This window comes from Drosophila obscura, unplaced genomic scaffold (assembly GCF_018151105.1).
Source record: "Drosophila obscura isolate BZ-5 IFL unplaced genomic scaffold, ASM1815110v1 contig_192, whole genome shotgun sequence".
Lineage (NCBI taxonomy): Eukaryota > Metazoa > Arthropoda > Insecta > Diptera > Drosophilidae > Drosophila > Drosophila obscura.
Genome location: NW_024542781.1, coordinates 4,323,988 through 4,349,284, shown reverse-complemented (window position 1 = coordinate 4,349,284; position 25,297 = coordinate 4,323,988). Strand labels below are relative to the sequence as shown.

The window sequence follows — 25,297 nt, the reverse complement described above, 5'->3', positions numbered from 1 at the left end:
GGAAATACAAATTTGTTGCGACTAAATTTAGGCTAATTTGTACTAGGAAAAATGAACAATAACATTTGCCCAAACAGAGTATAAAACGCTTAAGAAAACACTCACTCAAATCGCACTCAAAGGCCACTCAAAGCAGATAGTTTTGCTCTGCGAATGCGACCACTTTTGTCGGCGCTCGGCGCATTCGCATTCTCACGTTATAAACATCAAAATTAAGCATCCATTCGAGAGCGCACTAAAAGCCAGCGAAATCGTATAAGAAAAGCCCCACAAAACGACTCAAACTGCGAAACCACTCAACAGTCACTCCCACTCGACGCTCTTTCGCTCAGACGGCCATCATGGCAGAGAGAACGCCAGAGAGAGAGAGAGAGGGAGAGAGAGAGAGAGAGCGTACCTACCAGACGACTCTTTGTATTCGCCATGTTAGTGCGAGGGAGCGAGACGACCCGATGTGCCCAGCAGCGCTGCCATCTTTCTTATTGCCGCGGTCGCCGTCAGCGCTGGCAGAAAGCGCTAGTGTGGTGTATGGGTGCATATGCGACACGATATGCGTGTGTTTATGCGCAACGGCAGAGTGCTAGTGCTGTGCTTGAAATGAATTGCTGCTGCTGTTGCTGTTGCTGGCCTGGCGGACGCGACGGACTGTTGTTGTCACTGCCTCAGCATCCAGCGGCCCATAAGAACGCTCGCATGGCTTTTGTATTGCGCCATAAACGTTTCGCTGCTCGTAACGCCACAACGGCCGTCGCGGCACTCTCTCGCCACGGAAAAGCATGTAACAACCAGCAATCATCCAGACCAGACAGACAAACTCTCCAAAAGCGCCCGCGTTTTCCACGTCGCCGACGTCGCCGCCTTCGTCGTAGTCGCGTCTCTGCCGCAGTCTCTGCTTCTGCCTCTGCCTCTGCCTCAGCCTCAGCCTTGGCCACAGCCGCTCTGCCAGCGCCGGCAGCAAGAATTACCAATTACACGAAATTTTTATACTCTTTTAAAAATTTCGTTTTATTATAATATTTATTATCGTGGCGCGCAGTAGTGTCTGCGGAACAGCGCTCGCTCAGCTCTTAGCTCTCAGCTCCAATCGCCAAGGCTCCACGCTCCACGCTCAGCTTCCAGCCTCCACTCGACCGATTCCGATTCCGTTTCCGATTCGCCGTGTTTATTATTATTTTGTGCTCGTCTCTTATTGTCACTTAACTGTTATAGTGCGGTTTATAGTTTATAGTTTTATAGTGGCACGAAACACACACCAACAGAGCGGAGCCCCGACATCAACACATCCCTCTGAAATAAAACAATACGACTACGAGTACGACAACGAGTATAATGCCAAATCAGAAGTCGATCGGGGAAAACTGACACTCCGAAAGCCATCAAGAATTAAACCGTGACCCCAGAAACTGTCAAAACAAGTGTGTGTGCAGTACATAAAAATTAAAAAGTCATAAAGTTGACATCGTAAAAGGTTCGAGAGTTCGATTCCGCCCTCTACCTGTGGGGCCAGAGAGAGAGAGAGAGCAAAGTGTGTTACGGCATTTTAAACAAAGTAATTAAAGCAGAACTGAGCCAGAGAAAGCCTTTCTCCCAGTCCCAGTCTCAGTCCCAGTGCCAGCGACGAGCCACACACGCACTTGAAGAGTCGTAAAAGGAAACGCTGTGAATCATAGCCAATAGCCGTAAAAACATAACGCGTTCGAGTGCCGTCGCCGTCATTAAAAGTCCCGCGCCTATAAATCACCCGACGGCAGGCCAGCACCAGCACCAGCACCGGCCCCAGCACCAGCTCCCCAACCGTGCATTATTTTCCGCGTAATTGATGGCCGCTTTTTAATTGCTTTTACAACAAATAAATGTCCCCACCCACACACACCACAGTACCAGAACCACATCAACAGCAACAGCAGCAACTGCAGCAACACGGAAACCTGAAACCATATGCAAATTTAACAAATTTCGTTGTGAATCCTCGATTTCGGTCGAAAAGCATTGAACAAATACAAACTGCTCGCCAATTGGAAGGCGCTTTCCAATAAATCACAAGCCACTTTGATAGAGAGCCCCAGTCGAGCTCTGAAAGGTAACGAAATGCATTCTCACCTTCTTCCCTCCATCTGCAAGACCAGAAAGTAGATCAAACTCGGGGAACTGGCAAAGTTCCTTCTCTATACCAACACCTCTCTCTCTCTCTCTATCTATCCCCGTACCGCTAAAAGTCTACTAACTCCTTTGCCAACCCACTTACTATATTTATATACTCGTAGTGTACTAATCCAGGAGATGGCACTCCGCTCTCAGCCCCCAGTAGTTCTACTAACCCTTTGGCATTGTGCAGGGAACATTTGTTGAACGCAAAGCAAAAAGAAATGCGATTTAAAGCAGCAAAGTGAACAAATATTTCCACTCGAATCTTTCGGTGGCAGTCGGAGAGATTTATGTCCCATCTGAACATATTCAATTTGGCTAATGTTCTTTTTATGTTTTCCGAACAATCTCTTCTGATACAGTATATAATATATATATATATATATATATATATTCATCTCCGAACGTTCCTAAGTTGTCAGCTGTCTTCGTATTTTGGCTGTATTCGGTTTTTGTTTATCACGATTTTTAGTGGATCTCAAGTTTATTTTCTCTTCTTTATGGCATTTTTAGTGCTCTTTAAGTTGATCAATTTGGTGCCTGATTTATACATCCAATAGAGTGATTTCCTTTGCATTATAATGCCATAAAATTGATATGAGAGAATAAGCATCCGACAACTTAATAATCAAATAGGAAAAGTATTCCCATTTTGCTGCTTAAATCGAGCGAACTTCCAAGCTGAATTCGAACCAAATTTGTTAAAGAGAACTCGCAGAACACAAACACTCAACCTAGTCACTCCCCGATCGATTCAGAATCTTTGCTCGAACCACTCGCAAGACTCAAGCTAGATAAACAAAAAACAAAAACGAAAAATAAGACGGCGAAGACGGAACACTCGCAAGAACAAAAAATATACCCAGAAGTAATCGATCCTAGCCTCAAAGACTCAAAATAAAAGAAACGAAAAGAAAATAAAACATCCAGAACAGACTCGACTCCGACGCATTCGACGACTCGGCGATTCTCTGCCGGAGAGCAAGATATGTGCAATGTCAAAATTTGTTTTCGATAGTATGCTGCCAAAGTACCCACAGTTCCAGCCATTTATCAGTTCGCACCTAACCAACACACCTCCAACCTCGTCATCAGCAGCCGTCGCAGCCGCCCTCGCAGCAGCCGCAGCCTCCGTCTCAGCCAGCTCCAACACCTCGGCGACCGCCAGCAGCAGCACCAACAGCGGCAGCAGCCACCTCAGCCTGCAGACCGGCTCGCTCTCGCCAGGATCCAGCGCCCTGCACCTGGGCAACCAACTGCATCAGCAGCACCTCAGCCAGTCCTCCCACTCGCCGGTGTCGTCCTCGTCGCCCTCCTCCGCGGCGCTCTTCCAGCAGCAGGCCCAGCAGCAGCACCACCAACAGCAACAGCTCCACCAGCAGTCGCAGTCGCAGTACTCCTCGCTCTCCGCCGCCCTCCAGCTGCAGCAGCAGCAGCACATCAACAAGCTAGCCGCCGCCGCGGCCGCCGTCAACTCTCAGGGCTCCCACGCCCACGCCCACTCGCACGCCCACGCGCATCAGCAACTGCTGCTGACCCCACCCTCGGCCGGCAATTCGCAGACCGGGGACAGCAGCTGCTCCCCCTCGCCATCGGCCAGCTCCTCGCTGCACCGCAGCCTCAACGACAACTCTCCCGGATCCGCGGCCAGCTCCGTAGCAGCCGCAGCAGCTGCTGCCGCCGCCGCAGCCGCGGCCAGCTCCTCGTTTGCCATACCCACAAGCAAGATGTATCCGTACGTGTCAAACCACCCCAGCAGCCACGGAGGCCTCTCCGGCATGGCCGGCTTCTCCGGCCTGGAGGACAAATCCTGCGGGTGAGTCCATGATCTCTCTTTATATTCTGCTCGTTTATATTGCCCGAACTGATCTGAAATTTCCATTCCCACTCCTCTATATCTAATCCATTCATCCCCCACTCTGGATCCAATAGATATGGATTCCGTTTCTAGTTACTTTCCGTGTCAGAGATATCCAGCGAAGAAATCTGTTTCCTCTTCTAATTCCGATCTCAATTACTTTCTACTTTCCATGGAGAATCTTCCCAAGAACTCACTTTTCATACCTTCCTGGCCAATACTCGTAAACTCGAATACGCATGTCCCGAGTGCCAAGCGGAAATGCCCAGAGAAACCATCGGGGAAACCTGCACAGACCGCAACCACAAATCCATTTCGAATGTGCTCTAATTATCGGCTCGGCCCTCCGATCCATCGGCCCTCGGGTGCGGGTGCGGGTGCGGGTGCTGGTGCTGGTGCCCATTGAGAATTCACATCGAATGGCCGTAAAGAGCGACCGGAATGGGACAATTAGAGCGCGCTGCGGTGGCTGCTGGTGGCCATTTGTCGCCCGGCCACGAGATTCGCACGCACGTTGACCTTCCGCTGCGGCCATTTGCATATCATATTGGTCCGTGCCGTCACAATGTGTTCCCGCTGGGTGGGCGTGTGGGGGCGATTAGTGCGCAATTAGAGGAAACCGCAGTCGGAGTGAGATGCGAATGGAATGGTCCCAGTTAGGGCTGGTCAGGGTTGGTCAGGGACCGCCACGGCAGCTCAATTTGCATTTGACTTCGGCCTCTTACGCCGGAAGCATACAAGAAAACAAACACGATCTTATGCTAATCGCCTTCCCCTCTCTCTCTCCCTCTGTATTCCTTCTCCTGCAGCAGGTACACGGACACCATGATGAACAGCTACCCGTCGATGAACGTACCTGCCTCGGCGTCCGCCAGCTTCGCACAGTTCTATCAGCACGCAGCCGCTGCCTCGGCAGTGTCAGCCGCCAACGCTGGGGCCATGGGCGTGGACCCTCTGGGCAACGCCTGCACTCAGCCCTCCTCGGGCGTGGTGCCCGGGGCCGGCGGTGGTGGGGGCGGCATTGGTGACCTGCCGCGGTATCCCTGGATGACGCTCACAGGTGAGTCCCAGTCGAATGATCGATTCCCTTTATCCCGGCATTGTGTACACTACTAGATCTGCATAAATCAAAGCCTCTCAGGCACGGGCTGGGAATTCACACCTCGATGGGCGATGGGCGATGGCCGGTGGCCCATATAAACATTAGATAAACGTGGCGCAAACGTTTTCCCATTTCAATTTCAATTCCATTCCGATTCCGAACCCAATTCCAAATCGAATCCAATTCCGAAGCATAATGAACACTTTGCGGGGCACTTCCAAGTCGTTTATTTCGCATAAGTCTTCCAGCCGAGAGCGCTGCTCCCCGTGCGATTCAAATTCGAAACGAAATGTTTCTCCCTCAACGGGTGGGGGGAGGGAGGGAGGGACTGATGGTCCAAGACGGGAACAAAGAGCTCAAAAGTTGGCAGTAAATAAAAATGAAAATAGTTTGAAATGTGCCCCTCTTCGCTGGTGTGTGGTGCGGCGCGTCGATTTATAATTTAAATAGCCTCAAGGTTGCCACACACACACACACACAGCCACATGCAAGCAAACATTCAGCTGTGCCCACACGCATACAAACTAGTCTCGGATACGCGGCCAGAGATACAGATACAGATACAGATACAGATACGATTCGGCGATCTCTTTTTATGCGGCAAACGTAGTACGAGCGATCCGCTCGGAATTTATGTGGGTCACTTTAATTTACGCGATCCGATCCAATCCGATCCGCTCAATTTCGCTCGCCTTTCTGCGGACTTGTTTATCATTTCCCTGCACTGCACTCAATTTCCACGATGGCAAAGAAGGAGGAATGGAACGACTTCAGTTTTCCCCAAGCGCCAGGCCTCGGGTTGAATGCCTTCTGAGTTACGGCGGACAGCGTATGAATAGGACTGTCAATTGGCCTGAGTTATGAACTGCACATCAGTCGCCAAAATAGAGAAAACATCGGGCGATCCATTTGCCCGGGAATGGCTGGGACTCGGCCTGGATTTATGGCAAATGCATGTGAATTAAAAGCATGAATAATTGCGGCTGTATACGAGTTTTGAGGCATATTCAAATGATGTACAAAATACGGTAGAGGCGAAACAAATTTGGGAGCACAGCGGGCACAGTTTATTCGCTCTGTTAGTGGCAGATCGGCGACTAAATCCATTTGAGATAAGCTCTGAGAGATGAAACCCACACCAGGGTTAATAATTTATTAATAGTTTCACTCAAGCAGATTCGCAATAAATTGATTTTCGATTGCAGAACGGGGCATCCAGTGGAGTGTTGAATTGATATCGCGAATGCTTTCGACACGCCCTTTTATATAATCGGTTAATAGAACCATTTGCAAGCCAAACCTGTTGTGCCCAGTCGAGGCCGAGTGGAGCCAAGCCAGCGAAAAAAAAACCCGCCGCATCGGCACCGGCATCGGCATTGGCATCGCTCGGGCCCAAAGATAAACGAACGGTATTCCGCACAATGAGATATTTTGCATATCTCCCGCTCACAGCACAAAGACGATAAAATTGTCAACGAGATCATAGACGACGCGACGACTGCGACGACTGGCTGCGATGAAAGTAAATACGAGCATGACGCCATTATGGCAGCCAAGTGCGCGACACGTCGACGCAGCCCCCCCACCCTGCACCACCCACCCTGCACCACTGAACTCTGTTCACTGTTCACTGTGCACTCTCGTAGATACATAGATACACATGCATTTATCCATGCAGTTGCATGCGAATCGCGGGACTTGATGGAGTCGCGCAAGAATCGTCCCTGTCCCTCCGCTTCCTCCGCTGCCTCCAGCAAACTCTTTACCCCACGTCTGGCGTTGGCTTTCACTTTGCCTGCAGTGGCAGCCAAGCCTCCAAACCCACCCAGAGACCACATCCAAGACCAAGACCAAGACCCGGACGTAATGGCAACGGCAACAGCAACAACGGCAACGTTTTACAGCTGAATGCTTGCCAAATGCAATTTAACTAATGAATTTTAATATTTTACGCCAAAGCGTCTGAATGAATTTTCATTTTCACATCGTTGCACCGACCCAACCGACTCGGGCAACAGCGTCAACAATGTTGCAACTTGCAGCGGATCGTCTGCTGCGGCAGAGGCGTGGCATGTGGCATGTGGATGGGGTGGGGAATGGGTGGCGGAGGGGTGGGGCGGCGTGCCTGTACCTGATTATGCTGATAAGAAAGCAAAGAGGTTAACTTTTCTTAATTATCTGGAAAAGCGCAGCCCGTCCGGCAGGCGGATGGAGAGAGGTTTTCCCATCTATTGCGCTGAAAATTTGCAAGCTCTGCACGCGCTGCATGGCAGGGCGGGGGAGGGGAGGGGAAGGAAAGAAGAACAAATCGGTTATGAGAACAATATGGAAAACGAAGGAAATTATGCAAGGGACTCTAAGAATGCATTTCCCAGCACATGCTCCCAGCTGAAATATTTTAATCAAATTTAATGGTCAATAGTCAGTGGAGGTACATTGAGTTATTTCGAGTTTCATGGCAAAACATCTCTTCAGCAGATTCCAAAACGTTTTTCCCCAGTGCAGACTTGTTGTCTCAGTGAGCACAGAATGCCCTGCCTTGCCAATGTCTGGAGATAAGAGCTGCTGGCCATAAATTGGGCAATCATCAATGCGACAAAGAAGACGGTCCAAAGACTCGCTCCAGCCCTGGCCGTACATATTAGAGATTGTTCTGTTCCTCCGTCCGTCCCTCCCTCCGTCCGTGTGTCAAATAAAGTGGCAGCAACGACCGGGCGAATGCAAAGAAATTTGTGTATTTTAATTAAAAATGCGCCAGTGCTGGCAAGCAGCTTCATCTGCTTATTAATTAGGCGTCGCTTCGGCGGAGGAGTCGTCGACTCTGGCGCTGCCGTCGACGTGGTCTACTTTGGCAGGGGCCGCTGCCGATGCCGATCCGGTCGGACTGGCCAGAGGCCACCACTCTGCTGGTGGTCCACTCATTGCAGGGGCCCAGCCAATTCTGCTTTTTGTCGATGGCGCTGACAACTAAATTGAAAGCGGCCCGATTGAGTGGTTTATGGAGGCTGGGCTGCCCCATTGGCAGAACAGAAGAGGATGGGCTGCCGGACAGCCGGTCAGCCGGGCAGGGCGTTGAACATGATTTGAGAGATCGACAGTGCCCCGTCTGTTGCCCGGCGGCCCAGCATGATCGCCTCAAGGTTGTAGCAATCGATTTACGGGCGTGGAATTTTACATTGGCAGCATATGAATCCTTTGCGTGGACGAAGAAAAAACCAACAGCCAAAAGTTAACCATTAACCATTATTTTACTCTCTTCTCTTGCAGACTGGATGGGAAGTCCCTTCGAGCGCGTCGTTTGCGGCGATTTCAATGGTAAGTACCGCAATTACCGGAAACCCTTGAAGTTAATTCCCCGACTGGCATTGACCCGTCCTGTCCGCAGCATGCGGACGCTAATGGGTTATCCGACTAACCAAGCGAGGAATATGAAGAGAATTTTCATTTTTTAATGCCGGAATGTCCTTGAACAGCGCCCGACCAGCACCTACCTACCGCCCTCCCTCCGACTTTCACTCGCCGAACCCTTCACCCTGCACCCTGCACCCTGCACCACTGCATCCGGCAATCTGTTCCCCGCTCTCCTCATTCGTCACTCGCTCCTGCTGACTTGACTCGGCGACTTTCACCGCTCTGCTCTGCCATGCTCTCCTGGCCTGCCTGTCATAAATCCTTGCCTTTGTCCCGCCTCAGCCATTGTGCATTCATTGTGCTTTGTTTTGTTCTGTTCTGTTTTGTTTGCTGAAGTCATTTTCCTGCGAATGTCCCCGAATGTCCAAAGGAAGGAGCAACTGGCAGCCGGCAACTGCCAGCGCTCGCTCTCCATGCTAATCGGTTGGTCTGGTCTGGTCTGGTCTGTGAAAGTGCCAGCGGAGACCGACCTGCCCGACTGCCCGACTGCCCGACTCGGCCATGCCAAACAAGTAGCAAGACGATACCGTAAATCACATTGATGGACGATCGATCGAATGGATCTGTGTTGAGGCAGAGGCCCCCCAAAATCTCGGCTCTGCTACTGTGTGTGATGGCAATAACAATTACGGAACTGGGCTCGGACAAAACTCACTCAGTTCCACTCAACTGATCGATTCGCCCGATCGTAGCGGGTCCTATCGCCGATCAGCGATGCGCCTGTTGCTCTGCCCGTCGTTAAATGGCTTTTTATGATCATTTTATGAACTATTTACGATTTTACGCATGGTCTTGCGCCGTGCATAACGATCATCGCGATGTTGTTGTTAGTGTGGGATGGGATGGTGACTACGACTACCGCAACGAGAACCGCACCGCAACAGCCGCTCCGATCCGATCCCCGTTTAATGGGCCCGATCTGAGATAATGGCGCTGATTATGCTGCCGCAGTTCTGGGCGATTGTTTAGCGAATCGGTGGCCATATGCTCGGGGTCTGTGCAGCTCGTTACAATTAGTTCAACGACATTGCCGTACAAGTACAATAAATGTGTGGACAGGCACACAATCAGAGCCAGAGCTGGAGGCAGCGACTGGCGATGGTGGGGTACAATTACAACGGGCAGTCACCAAACGGCATTCACATTCCCATAACACTCCGCTGTAATTGATCGACTGAATGGCTGCACATTTAATTGAATGACAATTCGAATTTCCAGATTGTAGTCGAGAGGTTCGTAACTCAGGGCGTAGTTAATACTTTGTTGATACGCGATTATCCATCCAAATCAATTACTGTAATGCAAATTTTAATTGATTCCAGTCGGTGGCAGCCCCAGTGCAAATTACCATTCGAATAATCGAATACCACTTCTGATCAATAATCGGTAGTAGAGTGTACCCATTGTAGCCATTGTTGCCAAGTTATTCATTCAATAATTGTCTAATTGTTACACCTATTGATACATAGTAAATGGTGTGATCGAGCGCTTAAAATGATTTGATTTGATTTGCTGTCCCAAAATGATTGCTTTCGCATGAATGTATTTCGTTCCTTTCTTGGCTACTGTGGCATGTAATTGCGAACCGTTTAATTGCGCTCGACCACTGGGCAAACAGTATTCCACGGAGTCTGGCCGGCCTGAGCCAGGGCTGAAATCGGAGTGGGAAATCGCAGCGATTCTGGTGGTGGGGCTGGAACGTGCCGTGGCTCTGCTTTCGACGTCACAGATCGCTTGATATTCGAGTGGGTTCGGACCCCAGATCCCTCCCCTCCCCACCCCACCCCACCCTCACCGATTGCTGGTGATCCTCTGGTGTTTGCTTTGTAAATAAATCTCTGGCGTTGGCGTTGGCGTTGAACGGAGTCATTCGGCCAATTTACAGCACTAACAGCCGCTGTTTGACAAGTAATTAACTCCCCGAGTTGCCATTCTGCACAGATTGTGGTTTTTGCTGCTGGGTTTCTTGGGTCTTGGGTTACGTTAAAATATTTCTTGTGCTGGGGCATCTCCATGGGGGATTTTTTCTGTAGTGCAAGGAAAATAAGCAAATTATTTAGGTTGGCAAAAGTCTCGGAAATTATGATTCATACTCGCATTTGAATACGAGTACCACAGAGAAAGAGAGGGAGAGAGGCTACGTAGATGTAGATGTACGATGCGAGTACAAATGAATCATTCAATGATCACTCAAATCGAATCTATATTATTAATGCAAATTACGAAGAAAACAAAAATAATATTGTTTGCTTGAGTGCAAGATAAGAGATTGGAATCTCGAGAGAGTGTCCGTCTCCAAATCGAAATCTATATGGAATAGGGAACATCATTTCACCGGCATCTCCATTCGCATTCGGTCCGCAGCGAGCGCACGGCACAGATCAAAATCAGAAAAATGAATTATTTTTATTAATTTTACATGCCATAATTATAGCCCATGATAAGCGCGCTTGGATTCCGATTCGAATTGAAAACTCGTGAAATGCTTCAGGAATCATAGTGGGGTTGGGGGTGGGGTGTCGCTGTTCAGTCTCATCTGCGATGTCGTCTCAGGCGGCGAATATCAATTATTCGGAATTCAATCATGATCGGGATCTGTCTGTGCCCGACGGAATCTCAATGCCAGTGGCGAGGCGAGGCGTCTCCGCCATCTCATCTCCGCCCGGCCAGATAAACGCCGCTGCAGGCCGCGACCCTGTCCGACCCGCCAGCCACTTAACGGCACTGTCTGTAGCGCTATCTCCCTTGCATGTAAATACGAGTATGTACATACATACATATCTGTGGTGTGGCTGTATCTGTTGGTGTGGCTGTGGACGTGGATGCGATTCGGACTGTGAGTGGGCCTGGACATGGACAGGCTGCAAGGGTTAATTTATGAGGCGCGATAAGCGAATTCCATTTCGTTTCGTTTCGGGTTTTGTTTAATTTCCGATTCTCTGTGTTTTCCTTCCCTCCGTTTCTGTTTCTGTTCGGTTATCGTTTTTTTTTTCTTCTTTATTTTTTTTGTTGTTGTTGTATTTACATTTGGCGCGCTCTCTCCCACTCTCCCCCTGGGGGGAGGGTGGGCTGGAGAGGGGCATGTGCGACACCGTGTTATCGGCACGTTTCGTGTCGTTGTTTTTTTTTCATTTGCGGCGGCGGAAAATTCGAAATGACACGTTTCTGCGAGTGCGAGTGCGAGCGGAGCTCCCTGCCCTTTTTTAACTGCCCGTGCGGCTGTTAATCTGCGGTTTTAATGCCCAAGTGGCGCAAATTGGCGAAAGGGTTTGAATTACACATCACAGCCAGAAAGAGAGAACTGTTGAGAGAGAGAGAGAGAGAGAGGGAGAGTGAGTGGCACAGACATGAACAAAATGGCAGCCAGACTGGCGCGTTCCATGCCTGGTCCTGCAGACATGTAAATTTGCGCAGACAAAATCAAATTAAAAGCGCACACGTTCCACAGACAATTGAAGCTCCCCTCAATCCCCTATACCATACCCCATTCCCCCACCCTATCATATTCATTTAAAGTTTATTCCCCTCTTATAAATACATATGTACATACAAACAGGCATGTGTATGTGTATGTATATGTAAGAGGTAATCCTCAAAGTTTGTTAATTTTCATTAATTTAAATATTTCATTTAACGAATTGAGATTTCGTTTAGAACTGGGCCTTAAGTCCGCATTTGTCGTGCGGCGTGCGACATTTGCCATTTTCCACTTTTCCCCCTCCCGTTTTCCGCTTTTCGCTTTCCGTTTCGCGTGCCCTGCCCTGCCCTGCGTGTTACCTTCCTTCCGTTTGGAAGTCTCTCTTGAGGTTGAAATTAATTTGAAGAGGGCGCGCAGTTAATATTAATTTAATCGCGGAATTATACAAGTCGCTCTCGGTGTCGGCTAATGCACTCTTTGTGCTGCTCTCCTCCACAAATAATGTATCATTTCTCCTGATTAATTGCCGAGATTATGCTGTTTACGATGCACTTTGTTCCCCTCCATGCGCCGTAACCGTTTCGCAGTGTGGGTGGTTACGAGGCACTTGGAGCAGTTGCAGTTGCACTCGCAGTGACCGGAGCATACCGCTTTAAATGGCGTTAGATTCAGGTTCGCTTCTCTGATGAGATAATCACGAGTAGTCACGAGACAAAAATAAGTAGAAACTTAATTCAGAAAAGTGCTTCGATTTAGTTTGCGACTTCTCGCCGACTCTCGCCGATATAATTCCCTTTAATTTAGGGGTAGAATATCTCTGATCTCGGATTTCGTTGTTCCAACATTCCACTGTCCAATTATGAAGTTTGAAGAATCTTTTCGTCGATTCCAATCATGTCTATTGTATTTCGGAATCCTCCCCTGGATGAACTCGTTATTCCAGTCCTCGCCATTGTGAGAATCCTTCTCCCTGCTCCTCCATCCGCAGCGCAGCGCCTAATGAAGCCATTCAGGTAATTTCTGAGCCCTTTGGATGGAGAGCTTCGTAGTTTTGTAACGGCCAAGCTTGAAAGGGCTCAACAATGCGGAGGAATAAAACCTGTCGGTGACAAAGGGCTGCTGGGATCATGGAAGGGCTCATGGAGAGCTCCGTCGCATCAGCCACCATTTTCTCGAATTACTCGAATCTTATGCAGCCATTAACAAAAGACCAACTCAGCCTTGTGTGTGTGTGTGTGTGTGTGGAGCCATTAATCAACTTTGTCAGCCAACGAAAATGCCGCAGGAAATGGAAAAAAAACGAGAGACGTTCGTTGTGGTCTGTGGTCCCTCTACGACTCTGACTTTTACTTAAAGCGGGACTGGGACTGGGACTGGGAATGGGACTGGGACAGACAACAATCAATTTCTCAGGAGCCCACAGGACCACACCTCATCACAGAGGGGGGACTGGGACTGTAGGCCAGATCGGTTTAGGTGGAGAGGGAGGGGGAGCTGTCGAGTCGGGCATTGTTCGCTGCAGGGCGACCCGCGCATATTGAAATTTGTATCCGCGGGACCACGGACTGGGCTCTGACTCTCTGGCTGTGTGGCAGGAGGTGGGGCTGGGGCTGGGACTGGGGATAAGCATGAGTTATGTGCACGCCTAGGTAAATATAGAACCCGCATCGGCCGATCGATGCTTTTTATACGAGTTTAAGTGTCACGTTTTCGTTGTGTGGAGGAAGGGGGTGGAGGGGTGGGGCTGTGACTGTGGCTGTGGCTGGGGGAATGGCATTTTAATACGTCATCGTTTCCCCAGTCTGCCCACGCAATCTAAGTTATGGCCGACATCTGCTCAAGTTGTGCATTGGAATAGGAATAGGAATTTGGAATTTGGAATTCGTGTTTGTTTTCACCAAATACGAGTAGCGAGCTCCAGCCGGACCCGGCCAGACCCGGCCAGACCCGTGCCCACTGGGCCGTGAACGCATTGGGAAAATGAACCGAAAAAGGAAAAGGCGAAAGGCGAAAGAAAAGCAAACAATACCAAAATGCGATGGGTTCTGCGCTGCGTCGAAGCCAGTTGGCTCAATTTATATGTATTTTCAATAAAAGTCGATATAATGCTTGCCAAGGTTCATAGAACGAGCAAATGAACTTGGAAACGGCCAGCAGAAGCAGCGGCAGCAGTGGCAGTGGCAGCCAATGAAGGCAATCAATTTCAATTCAGTTTCCTCGCCTTTCCCAAGCGCCAAAGCCAATGAGGCGTCCAAAGGGCAAGACGAGGCCAATTGCAGTTATTTTACTGCTGCTGAACCTTTTTTGTACCCTCCCCTCCGCACCCCACCCACTCTATTACTCTGCGGCGAAAGGGTATCTGTATCTGTACTGAAATCATCCAACGGGGAATACCTGAGATCTCATAGACCAGAGCTAGAATGGAAAGAAGACATTCCCCCTTTTTATTTTAAGTTGATTCACAACACAAAGCCTGAAGTTTCATTTCAGAAGAGTATTCAGCTACTGAGAGCATTCAAGAGCAAAGTTTTAGTCTCCTTCAGACCTTTGTCTCGTCTCCCTCCTTTCACATCCGACCAAATCGCAAACAAAGGACCCGAAAAGTGTTGATGAACCCCACAGAGGGGCGCTGGGTGAACTCCCCGAGTCCAGGCCCACACAGATACACTCTCCCTTGCACACATACACACACACATACCCTCCGAAAGAGTCGCTGTGGCGCCACTTCATTGTGATCATTGAATGGCCGTTGATTGTGTCGCATCGATTCGCGGCGATTTTAATCGCAGCGGGCGCACATTAAACGCCTTTCATTTGCAATTAAATTGAGGCGCACAGACAGCCCAAAGCGGAGCCGGAAAGCGACACGGACACGGACCCAGACCCAGACAGGGGCGCAAGTTGAGGGTGCTCAAGTTGCGGTCAGTTGGCCACACGTGTACGTGGGTACGTTTGTGCCGGAAGCTCTCCCTTGCAGCAGTGTCAGACGAAGATAGAAGAGAGGGTGGGGCGGGAACAACTGCTGTCAAGCACAGGACATCGCAGACGCCGTTTGCAAAAATCTTTGGGATTACCAATTCTAGACGCCTAATGCCATTTATAGGCCATCGCTACAAATGCTCCAGCTGTCTTGTCCGTCCGCCGGCCCGAAATTAGTTGAGCCCCAGCCCCAGACCCAGAGCCAGCCCCATCCCATGGCCAACCACATTCCCCTCTTCGGCTGGGCCAACAAATTTATTGAAACCACTTCGGTGTCATGTGATGGGGGGGTAGTGGGGCTGCTACCGAGGTCTGATTTGGCTTGTTTCCTTTCCTTTCCATTCCTTTCCATTCCGTTCCATTCCTTTCCTTGCCTTCCCTCGCCACCCCTTCCTCCGGCAGTCGCTCCTGCCCGTTCTGTGGCGGGCTTCTTCCGTTTTCCCTTTTCACTTTTGGCCATATATTTTTCACATTTATGTCGGGTATTTTGTCTTATCACACCCTCGTGTTTGCAGTGCGTGCAAAAAATGCCGTCTCCGTTGTGCGCCATGGGTGGAGGGGAGGGGGAGAGCAGAGTACACCAAAGGGGGTGGAGTGGAGTGGAGGAAGTAGAGGAGGTTGCGCCGCCAACCACCCACGAGATTAAAAATGCCATAAAGACAGTAAGGGTGAATGGCTCTAATGGCTGCCGTTGCCGTTATTCGCCGTCTCTCTCTCTCTCTCTCTTTGCCTGCCTCTGTCTCTCTATACCCATTTCCTTCCCACATTTCGCTGTGCAAAAAGAGACAGAAAAGAAAGGAGAATTCGGCTGGGCTGTTACCAAGTTGTTTCCATGGCTCTGGTCCTGTTCGACTGCGCCTTAAGGGCTGTGCTCTGGTCTGGTTGGACTCTGAGGGGCATACAAACAGAGATAATGTCGAAAACATATTTAACTCGACAATGCATCGATAGCCGATGCTCAGAAGAGATTGTAATTGTTGCTGTCACATGGAAGAGTTCGTTCATTCGTTCATCCTTTCATTAGTTCTATTGGGATATCTAAGATTGAGTGAGTAATTTCACCTTTAATTCAGTCAAAAGGATCATTATCCTGGAATTAATTATGCAAACTCTTGCTGAAAATGTTAATTGGCAATTCCAAAGCAGATATTCGACTTGAATGACTCCCCCAACTACTCGTATTTCCATTTCTTAATTCCTTTTGTTTCTCTCGGATTCAATTTTAATGCCCAGTCGTTGCTCAAAGTAAAGCTAATGCTTTCCCAGTCCATTCGCTCCCCTCTCCTAACTGATCCAATCCAGTCCGACAAGGAGTAATTCCAATGATGGCGTGAAATATTTGATGAGAATATATTAATCCCCCAGGAGCTGCGCTGGGGGAGCGGCCGACACGAGTATTTGCAACATTTGTTGGCAATTTTCCTGGCACCGGCCCAGCAGAGGCAGCAGACAGCTAGCCATATATTTCCCAAGATTAAGCACACAATTAGCAATCCTGGCACTCAGGCCTGCTGGGGGCAGAGGCACACAGGACTGGGGGCGTGGCGGATCTGATGGCACAGACAACAACATTGGCAACGCGCTGCACATAAATTGCAGGGAAAGCATCCCATCCCCCAGCAGCTAAGGCACAACCCCAACCCCAAAGCAGGAGCACACGGCACACCCCACTGGCCCGGCCCGTCCTCCCCCACCGCCTGGCAGCGCTTGTGCGTACGAAATGCTCGCGCGACTGATTAAATTTAAATAAATTTAATAAACATAAATTATTTGCAATGGCAGCCAGGAGCTTCCTCTCCCTCTGCCACTGCCACTGCCTCTGCCACTGCCTCTTGGCGGCTGCCACCCCCGAGTCGAGCCCAAGTTAATGGCGGCGCTTACCTGCCCCGCCCTCCTCATCCCCTGCTCTGCCGTCCTCGGCTAAAAGCCGCACAAAGGCGCCAGATGTTGCCCGAGAGCCTTGTCAAAGGAGCGTTTAAGCGGCTTTTCTTTCAAACTTTAATTAGTCTTCGTCGCTGCTGGCTGCTCTGGCCCCGCTGCTCCAAGGATTCCGCGCATTTGCATATCCCTGGCTGTGCGGAGCGGTCCCCGGGTCCCCGGGGATGTCGCTTTACCAGAGAACACTGCAATTTGCGCTAAATGCTCGAAAGATCATTCCATTCGGCCCCGCTCCCCAGCTCGTGGAAACAATGAACTCCGTCAAATCCACGGAGCACAAGTCTTTGAGCCATCAGACAACATTCCTCACTTGTAAATATATTCATACATACATACATACATAAATGTATATACGCATGTGAGGCGTGTGTATTGGTGGGTCTTGGGGCATGTTAAATGTCCGCCGTTTGTTTATATATCTTTCAACATGCCATCCGGGAAGTTAGTTTCGTTTCGAAAATTCATACCAAATATAAACAAATCAGCATAAAACATACCGAACCAAACCAAACCAGCCACGAACACACAGCTCACAAGTGAGATAGATATGTATCTGCCTCACCAAAAATCAACCAGATAAATACAAAGGGCGTGGAATGGGCGTACATATGTACATACATATGTATGTAGCTGTACCCAGGAGCTCGCAGAAGAAACGATTTCTGGGAAAAGGGAAAATAATTGCGGTTGAATTAGTTAAATAAATCAATCAAAAACTATGAATGTGAATATGTGAATATGTGAATATTCCTTGTCCGTGAGTGGACTCATATTTATATGATTTCTAGATTATACAAATGAAAGAGAACGAATCCTCTCTCACAGTAGACCCAAAATTTATAGTTTTCTGCTTACATGCATTTGTAATATTTATTTTCATACATTTAATCTGTGCTTCTTTCGCTTTATTTTGGGCGGTCTCCACTGAAGATATCAATTTCACGCTGTTTCCCTTTCCGAACAAAGAACTGTTTACGCCCCCGCGGGGACCCGCACTGAAATGCAAGCCCAGATGTGAGATCAGCCGAATGTGCAGAAAACCTCCCAATATTTCCCCAAATTCCGTTCAAAGACAAACACTGAAAAAATTGCGCGCCAAAAGTCAACAAACAGGCGGAGTGGAGTGGCGGGTGAACTTTCGATTCCCCAATTCTCGGCTGGTCAACAGCAGCAGCAAAATCAGGAATTTATGGGCCGGCAAACAGTTAGGCCCGACAAAGAATTCAAATTAATTGCCACAACTGAAACAACAGGGCTACGACTGCGAGTACGAGTGCGAGTATGTATGTACATTGTACATATAACACTCGCGGCTGGGGAAGGGGATGGGGATGGGGCTGGGGCCTGACCACAATGTCTCAGAGAGTTCTGTGTCAAGCGATATGTAAATTTGTTTATTATTTTCCAAAAGACAAAGGGGCGAGCAGGCGAAGGGGGTATAGAAGCCAAACACTAAACACGAAATACAACAAAATGAATGTTTGTTTATTGTACGATTTTGTGTCGCTTGTCGAGGACTGGAAGCGGGAGCGGAAGCGGGACGCGGTCCCAACGTCCCCACGGAACCACTTTCGAGTGCACACAGATACGAAACAGACAAAGATACAAATACTCACACCCATATAAACTATGGTGCTTTCCACCTCCCCACCCTGCCTGTGTGTGTGGTTGTGTTTGTGTATCTTTATTGTACGCTTTGAATTGTTTTTATGATTTTTATGTCATCATAAGTTTCAGTCTGCGCTGTTTTTTTTCTTTTTCTGTGGCTCGTTTTCGTATGTTTCTGCGCTTATTTATACGCGCCGCTGTTTATTGAACAATTACGTTTACGTTTATGATTATTAATATTTTTAATTGTTAATGTCATTGTTATAGACGCTGTCCGGGTCTGGGCCCATTGCCATTCCCATTTCCATTCCCATTTCCATTCCCATCCCCATAACCATTCACATAACCATCCAAAATCCCATTCACAACGTTGACAGCGGCGCCTTGGGACGGCCATCATCTCGTCTTGTCATTCCTCGTCACTACGGGTCCCGGTCCCCACACCCCTCTCCCGTGTCTTAATCAGATTCTGATTTCAATTCCCGCTCCGCTTCCAGCCACTCGATTTCGACTGTACCTCTTGCTCTATTTGGCCAACGCCGCCGCGTCTGGAATTTCTGTCTGGTTGTGGTTCTAGTTCGCTGATTTGTTTACTTGTTGCATTTCGGGCCCGAAGCAGCCGCATCAGTCAATTTTAGCCTCGATTTACGGCGCGCTAATTGATTTTTAATTGGAAAATGGAAATGGTTTTCTGCGCAATTGTGCAACGAACCGGTTAGACGGACCACCGCCCCCACTCCCCAAAGACATGCGATATCTGCTCAGCGACTGCCTGTCAAGACTATCGAGACACTAGGAAAATGTATCGTGGGAGCGCAATCGGAAGTCCGCAAATCTCCAAGGAGACCGGCCGGGGGAAACCCGGGCTGACTCTGTACTCTACTCTCTATAGAAGCTGATTTAGGGCCAGTTCTTCCTTCCATCAATGTAGAAGAAATCCTTTATTCATAATTCCTCACTTCGAATAGAATTTGTGAAGATCAACGAACCCTAAAGACTCCCTCGCTGCGACTCAGTTGATGTTGTCTGCTTCAAGTGTAGGATTTTGTTTCTTGAATAGTTGAATGTGTGGGTTCGAAATTCGAATCATGACTTGAATGCTAGTTGGAAAACGAATTGAGTGAAAACGATTTCCTCGTCCGGCTCAATGGAAAATCAATAGCAAGGCAACTAAATTCTCGCTGCCATGTGACTCAATGTGTGCTCACTCTCTCACTCTCTCTCTCGAAAATTCCGGTTTTCCTGCGCCGACTCACCACTGAGCTCCCTCCCCCCCTCCAGCGGACATCGAGAGCATGGCCACACACACATGCATGCGCTCTCACAGTCGATGGCTGTGTGCGTGTGTCTACCTGTCCGACACAGACAACACTGCGGCAGCCATGTTGGATTCCATCACTCCTGTGCGCACTGCAGCCGTCTCGCTCGCACCTGTGCGCCGCAGCCGCCATTGCGGGGCTCGTAAATCTCGTTTAGGGGCGCGTGTGTCCTGGGAGTCGTGATTTATGGGACGAATTGTAGCTGCTCATTGTAGCGTGTAAATAATTTAGATTAGTTCGGTATTCCGGTGCCCCAAGCCTAGCCCAGCCACTCCAGCCCTGCCTCCGGGAAGGAGCTCCAACGCAGGGCTGGAGGTTGATTAGAATTGAAATTGCTTTTCCCCGACTGGGTCCTGGTCCTGACCACTTCGCAGAGGGCAGGATCTGAATGTTTCTCGATTTTATGGTGCCCGGAAGCTTTCCTCAAATTAAAAATATCAGAGTGCTTGAGCAGAGAATGGAATTAGTTTCAGTTTGGGATGATAAGACTGGTGACTGGTGGGGGGACCCACCGTCCTACTCTTCTCTGGGAATGACTCACCAGAGCTGATAAGCGTCTCAGGTAGAGCCGCCCCTGCCCGCCCATTTCACGGCCTCAATCGATCCGTAAATGTTTTGCCAACTGCCGAATATCATAAAAAGATGCATCGGATATTCGAAAACCCGAAATGATTTACAGCTGCAACTGCAACTGCAACTGCTAGATCTGCACCTTTCACAATATTACGCAAAAATGGTCCTTTTTTTATTCGGTTTAGTTCGGTTTGGCTTGGTTCGGTTCGGTTGTTGTTGCGTTGCAGTGGGAAAGTCGCAACTTGCGACCATAAAAAATTGCTGCTGACACGAAAACCTTTTACAGGAAAAACTCTACACAAAGCAAAACAAAAAACAGAGACATAGAGTGAGAGAGAGGGTGAGGGAGGGAGACGGCATACAAGCCATAAAACGGCAAGCGGTAGAGCCAAAGTGAGAGGCTCTGAGCCAGAGGATGAGGCAGCAATTTGTAGATAGCGAAATTTTGATTTCCGAAACATAAACACGGAGCCCATGCACCGTCGCGCAAAAAATTCGCACAGGTAGCGTGGAAAATCGTTAAAAAAAAATAAGAATCGCCTGGCATGGCATGGGAGAGTTGGAAAATCGAGGGAAAAGCGCTTGGCGGATACTGCTGGCCACCGTGGAGAGACCTGCCGCTGCGGGAGTCGGTGTGGTGTGTTGCTTCACCCTTCCATGCACTGCGTGCAATCCGAGGCGGAATCAGCGCTGGTTCAGCCTGCCCGCCCCCCGGGGAGTCCAAGTCCTGGGGCGCCTGCCGATGCTGCCGCTGCTGCTCTGCTGCTGCCGTCGCTGACGTCAGGTCTCTCCAGCCTCACCCTTCCAGCAAGATTGTTAGACAAACTGTTTGTTTAGCTCGTAATTCGCAGCCAGACATTCGCAGTGCACTCTCTCTCGCCCTCCTCTTCGAACTCCCAGCTCCCCATCCAGCGACCCATCCCCAGCTACAGACACAAATCATGTGTTAGGTGGAGGCAGACTTCCATTCCCGCCTGTCGGGCAGCATCTTTGCGGCTCATTAAGAGTTGCCAAAAAAGACAGCCCCAAAGACGCCGAACAACATCATCCCACAAATGTACAGACAGCAGGCAGTAGACAGCAGACAGCTGGCAGGCAGTATGAGTGCGTGACTGACGTGACTTTCTTTGTTCTCTCTACCGCCCACAGGCCCCAACGGATGCCCACGCCGCCGCGGCAGACAGACCTACACGCGCTTCCAGACGCTGGAGCTGGAGAAGGAGTTCCACTTCAACCACTACTTGACGCGGCGACGGCGCATCGAGATCGCGCACGCGCTCTGCCTGACCGAGCGCCAGATCAAGATCTGGTTCCAGAACCGCCGCATGAAGTTGAAGAAGGAGCTGCGCGCAGTCAAGGAGATCAACGAGCAGGTGAGTCGATGCCCCAGCCCACGCCACGATTCCCTCTCTCTCCCATTCTAGCAGTGGGTCAGAGATCGACTGTAGAGCGGAAGACTAAAACTCTTTTCTTTCCTCCTTCCTTCCCATTTAAGGCCCGACGCGACCGCGAGGAGCAGGAGAAGATGAAGGCCCAGGAGACGATGAAATCCGCCCAGCAGAACAAACAAGTGCAGCAGCAGCAACAGCAGCAGCAGCAGCAACAACAGCAACAGCAGCACCAGCAGCAGCAGCAACAGCAGCAGGACCACCACTCGATCATCGCACACAATCCGGGCCATTTGCACCACTCCGTCGTGGGCCAGAACGATCTCAAGCTCGGCCTGGGCATGGGCGTGGGCGTGGGTGTCGGCGCTGGAATCGGCGCTGGAATCGGTCCGGGTCTTGGCGGCGGGCTCGGCGGAAACCTGGGCATGATGAGTGCCCTGGACAAGAGCAACCACGATCTGCTGAAGGCGGTCAGTAAGGTGAACTCTTAAGCTGCCCCCGCCAGCCAGCCACTCTTCCGCCATTGGCCCCACGCCACCACCGCCCCCGTTCGGCGTTCTTTTTCGTCTTTTTCTCTTCGTCTGAGTAGCGCGAGAAAGCGAAAGATAAACTCGATAACTAAAATACGTAAACCTTTACATAGTAAATAGTTGCATAAGTCTACAATTAACGGATATAAAAACATATAAGCATACACACACACATACGTACGTAGGTACGGTACAGTACACACACATGCGAAATCAATGAGTGCGCACTGTGGCTCCGATGCGGTTCGCGGGGTGAAGTGAAGGGGTTCGTTCGAGTGCTGCCATCCTCGCAGCTTTCCCGAGCCTTCGTGGCGTGGAGTGGAGCTGTCTATTTGATAGGCAGAGCCACCACATTCGATTTTAGTGCAGCTCTACGGAGCTTCTTCCATTTTCTTCTCCGTTTCAACCCCCAGTGGATGGTATGGCATCGCCTCAATCGACTTCCACCCCCCGCGAATCGGATGTGGGCCCAGGTGCGCAACCTGCTAATATTAATAGATAACTTGAACTACTTAGATTAGCGATAGCGATAGCGGTACATGCTTAAAGGAGGAGTTTGCACTAGACGCGATCTACGGACGAAATGAGCGATTTTTGATAGTCAGAGAACCGCGTTGCCAGGCGATACCCGGCCCCACACGAGAGAGGCAACGAGACGGGTTCAACTGTATAATTATTTGCGACTGCTGTAGGATTACCTAGTACACAATATACATACAAAACACACGTACATATACTTACATCTAGGGTTAGAGTGTACCTTTTGTATTTACCTATTTATTGGAAGTCCTTGTTTGTCCCTGTTTATGTTCTTCGATACGCCCCCTTCCACCGTTCCGTTTAAGGTTTGTCCAAAGTGTTTACTGTGTGTTTGCCGTATTTTGTTGATTGCCCACGCTTTGAATACAATGATTTCTTCAATGCCATATTAACCTTAATTCGAAACAACTCGATCGCAGCATCGGTAGCGTAGCATCTAAAAGTACGCAAGCAAATTGCGCAAATATTTCCATAAATACAAGTTGTAAGAACGAACGGTATGCAACATACCAAAAGCATAATCACGATTTCAAATACGTAATAATAATAATAATAAATGACGAAACAAAATCAATGAAATATATGGAAAAAGGATTCAGACGAAGCTACGAAATAAATTGTCGTTTTGCCAGTGACTAAAATTTTAAATTAACTACAGTTAAGTAATGTACTAGACTAGTGTGTACTAGCCGTTGATTGATTGCTGGGCGCACAGCTCCACACATCTACAAAATAACAAACTCTGAATAGAACTCTGAAATACGTATTAGCTTAAGGTTGCAACAACAGACAAACTGTCGAGTCGAGGATTGTGTATCGTGGATTGTGGGATACAGATACGGAGAGAAGGCCCACTAAGAGAGAGAGAGAGAGAGAGGGCGGCAGAACCCCATATACGTAGATTTCCACTTCCCGAAATTAAATTTACCTAGCATAATCTTTGAGGATTGCATTAAAGAATTGAACTAAAGTCAAGATATATTTATTATACACAACCGAAGCAGAGCATTGAGGATAGAGGATAGAGGAGGGCTTGCACTGCGCATATTTACATAAACAATTAATGACAAATATACATATACATATGCATATATAATAAAAATATATATGAATATATATTACAAATATATACAGTATGAACTTTATGTGTTTGTATAAATACCTAAATGTATGTGTATCTAGAATGTTAACATTAAATGCAGTCAAAGTCGAGTCACATTATTCCACACCCCCCCACACACCATACACCACACACCAATCAGCATGCCCGTGCCCCGCCCCCACCACACCACACCCTGTGCACATCTTTCGCTTTAGGACACCCCTTCAGTTCAGGTCAGCTTAGTCCCCCTGGTTTGCATTGGTTCGAGTGATATTAATGGGTAGCGACAACCTTTTGCCTTTTTTCAAGACCTGATTGAGGATTGAAGAAAATTATGTTTCTGTTTCTGTTTCCGTTTCCGTTTTCGTTTCTGTACAGTTGTGTTTCCTTTGGTTTAAGCTTCGACGATCAGTTAAGTTTCGACTCATTCGGATGGCCTAGCAAATTAGCGCATAATTAATATTTTGTTTGAACCTTAATGCTAAACACTTCTGTTAATTTTAGTTTAAGTTTAGTTGTGACGAATTGTGTATTATATAATTTTATGCGATTTCAAATGAATGCGAAAATAACTACAATTAAACAACCTTTGTTTCACTCACCCCGCCTCACCCAGCGCGCTCACCCATCGACTGGGAAACAACTGCAAAGAGAAGAACCCATCCATACGGCGACCCACTTGCCAAGGTCCCAGAACTCGAAACTAAATCAAACTAAATACTAGTCAAATAACTAAAGAACATATATACGTAGCAACCAAGTCGATAACTACACACGAGTATTTACTAACCAACAAAGTTTACTTACCCAGCCTCACACAAACCGAAGCGACATATTTGGGGAATCCCGACAGAGACAAGAGCCGGAATATACGTAACTGAATTATATTCGAACTTTATAAAGATCCTAGAATTAGAGCGCGAAGGGGCGCCCAATATTTGCCATTGTATTTGTACATAATACTGCATAACTACTATTTACAATAAGAAAGTGGATTAACCCTAAACACAACACTAAAAAAATCATCTATAGAGGCCACAACGCCCCGCGCTAGCAGAGTGTTGGCCAGAGCCAAGGGGCTGAATGAAATATGGATTTATGAATCACTGATTGAAGCGAACCCCGCCCCCAAAATAAAGAAAACGAAATAACTTAAGCATAAGCCAGAAACTGAAGTGAAGAATTAATAAATAAATAAAAATAAAAACTAAAGAAAATCTTTCCAAATAATTGCGGAGTGGATTTAAATTGAATCTGCTAAACATTCTTCATATTTTGAGTTTATGACTGCAAACTGGATATCCAAAACTGGGAATATGTGGGCCTATTTCCGTGGGGAAACCCCCTTAGGGGGATATGCAGTGTCTCTTGCACTCGCACATGTGA

The 25,297-nt window shown here is 48.6% G+C and overlaps 1 protein-coding gene across 5 annotated transcripts; it reads left to right on the top strand.

Moving 5' to 3' along the window:
* Window positions 1-1,277: 1,277 nt before the first annotated feature.
* LOC111071081 (homeobox protein abdominal-A) lies at window positions 1,278-22,698 on the top strand. 5 transcript variants are annotated; one of them, XM_022362201.2, is made up of 6 exons: window positions 1,278-1,468; window positions 2,904-3,961; window positions 4,813-5,063; window positions 8,373-8,420; window positions 21,501-21,724; window positions 21,847-22,698. In XM_022362201.2, the coding sequence occupies exons 2-6, from the start codon at window positions 3,141-3,143 to the stop codon at window positions 22,228-22,230; spliced, it is 1,728 nt and encodes a 575-aa protein (XP_022217893.2). In that variant the 5' UTR covers window positions 1,278-1,468; window positions 2,904-3,140; the 3' UTR covers window positions 22,231-22,698. The 5 variants fall into 5 exon arrangements, with proteins under 5 accessions (XP_022217893.2, XP_022217892.2, XP_022217896.1 ...); XM_022362200.2 differs by having other exon boundaries at window positions 1,278-2,080; XM_022362204.2 differs by lacking the exon at window positions 1,278-1,468 and adding an exon at window positions 1,975-2,080 and having other exon boundaries at window positions 3,244-3,961.
* The last annotated feature ends 2,599 nt before the right edge of the window (window positions 22,699-25,297 follow it).

Excerpts from the sequence above, each read along its gene's own strand:
- LOC111071081 (XM_022362201.2), top strand. The coding sequence starts at position 3,141 with ATGTCAAAATTTGTTTTCGATAGTATGCTGCCAAAGTACCCACAGTTC. Across the intron at positions 8,421-21,500 it reads CGTTTGCGGCGATTTCAATG|GCCCCAACGGATGCCCACGC; the intron begins GTAAGTACCGCA and ends TACCGCCCACAG. Across the intron at positions 21,725-21,846 it reads TCAAGGAGATCAACGAGCAG|GCCCGACGCGACCGCGAGGA; the intron begins GTGAGTCGATGC and ends TTCCCATTTAAG.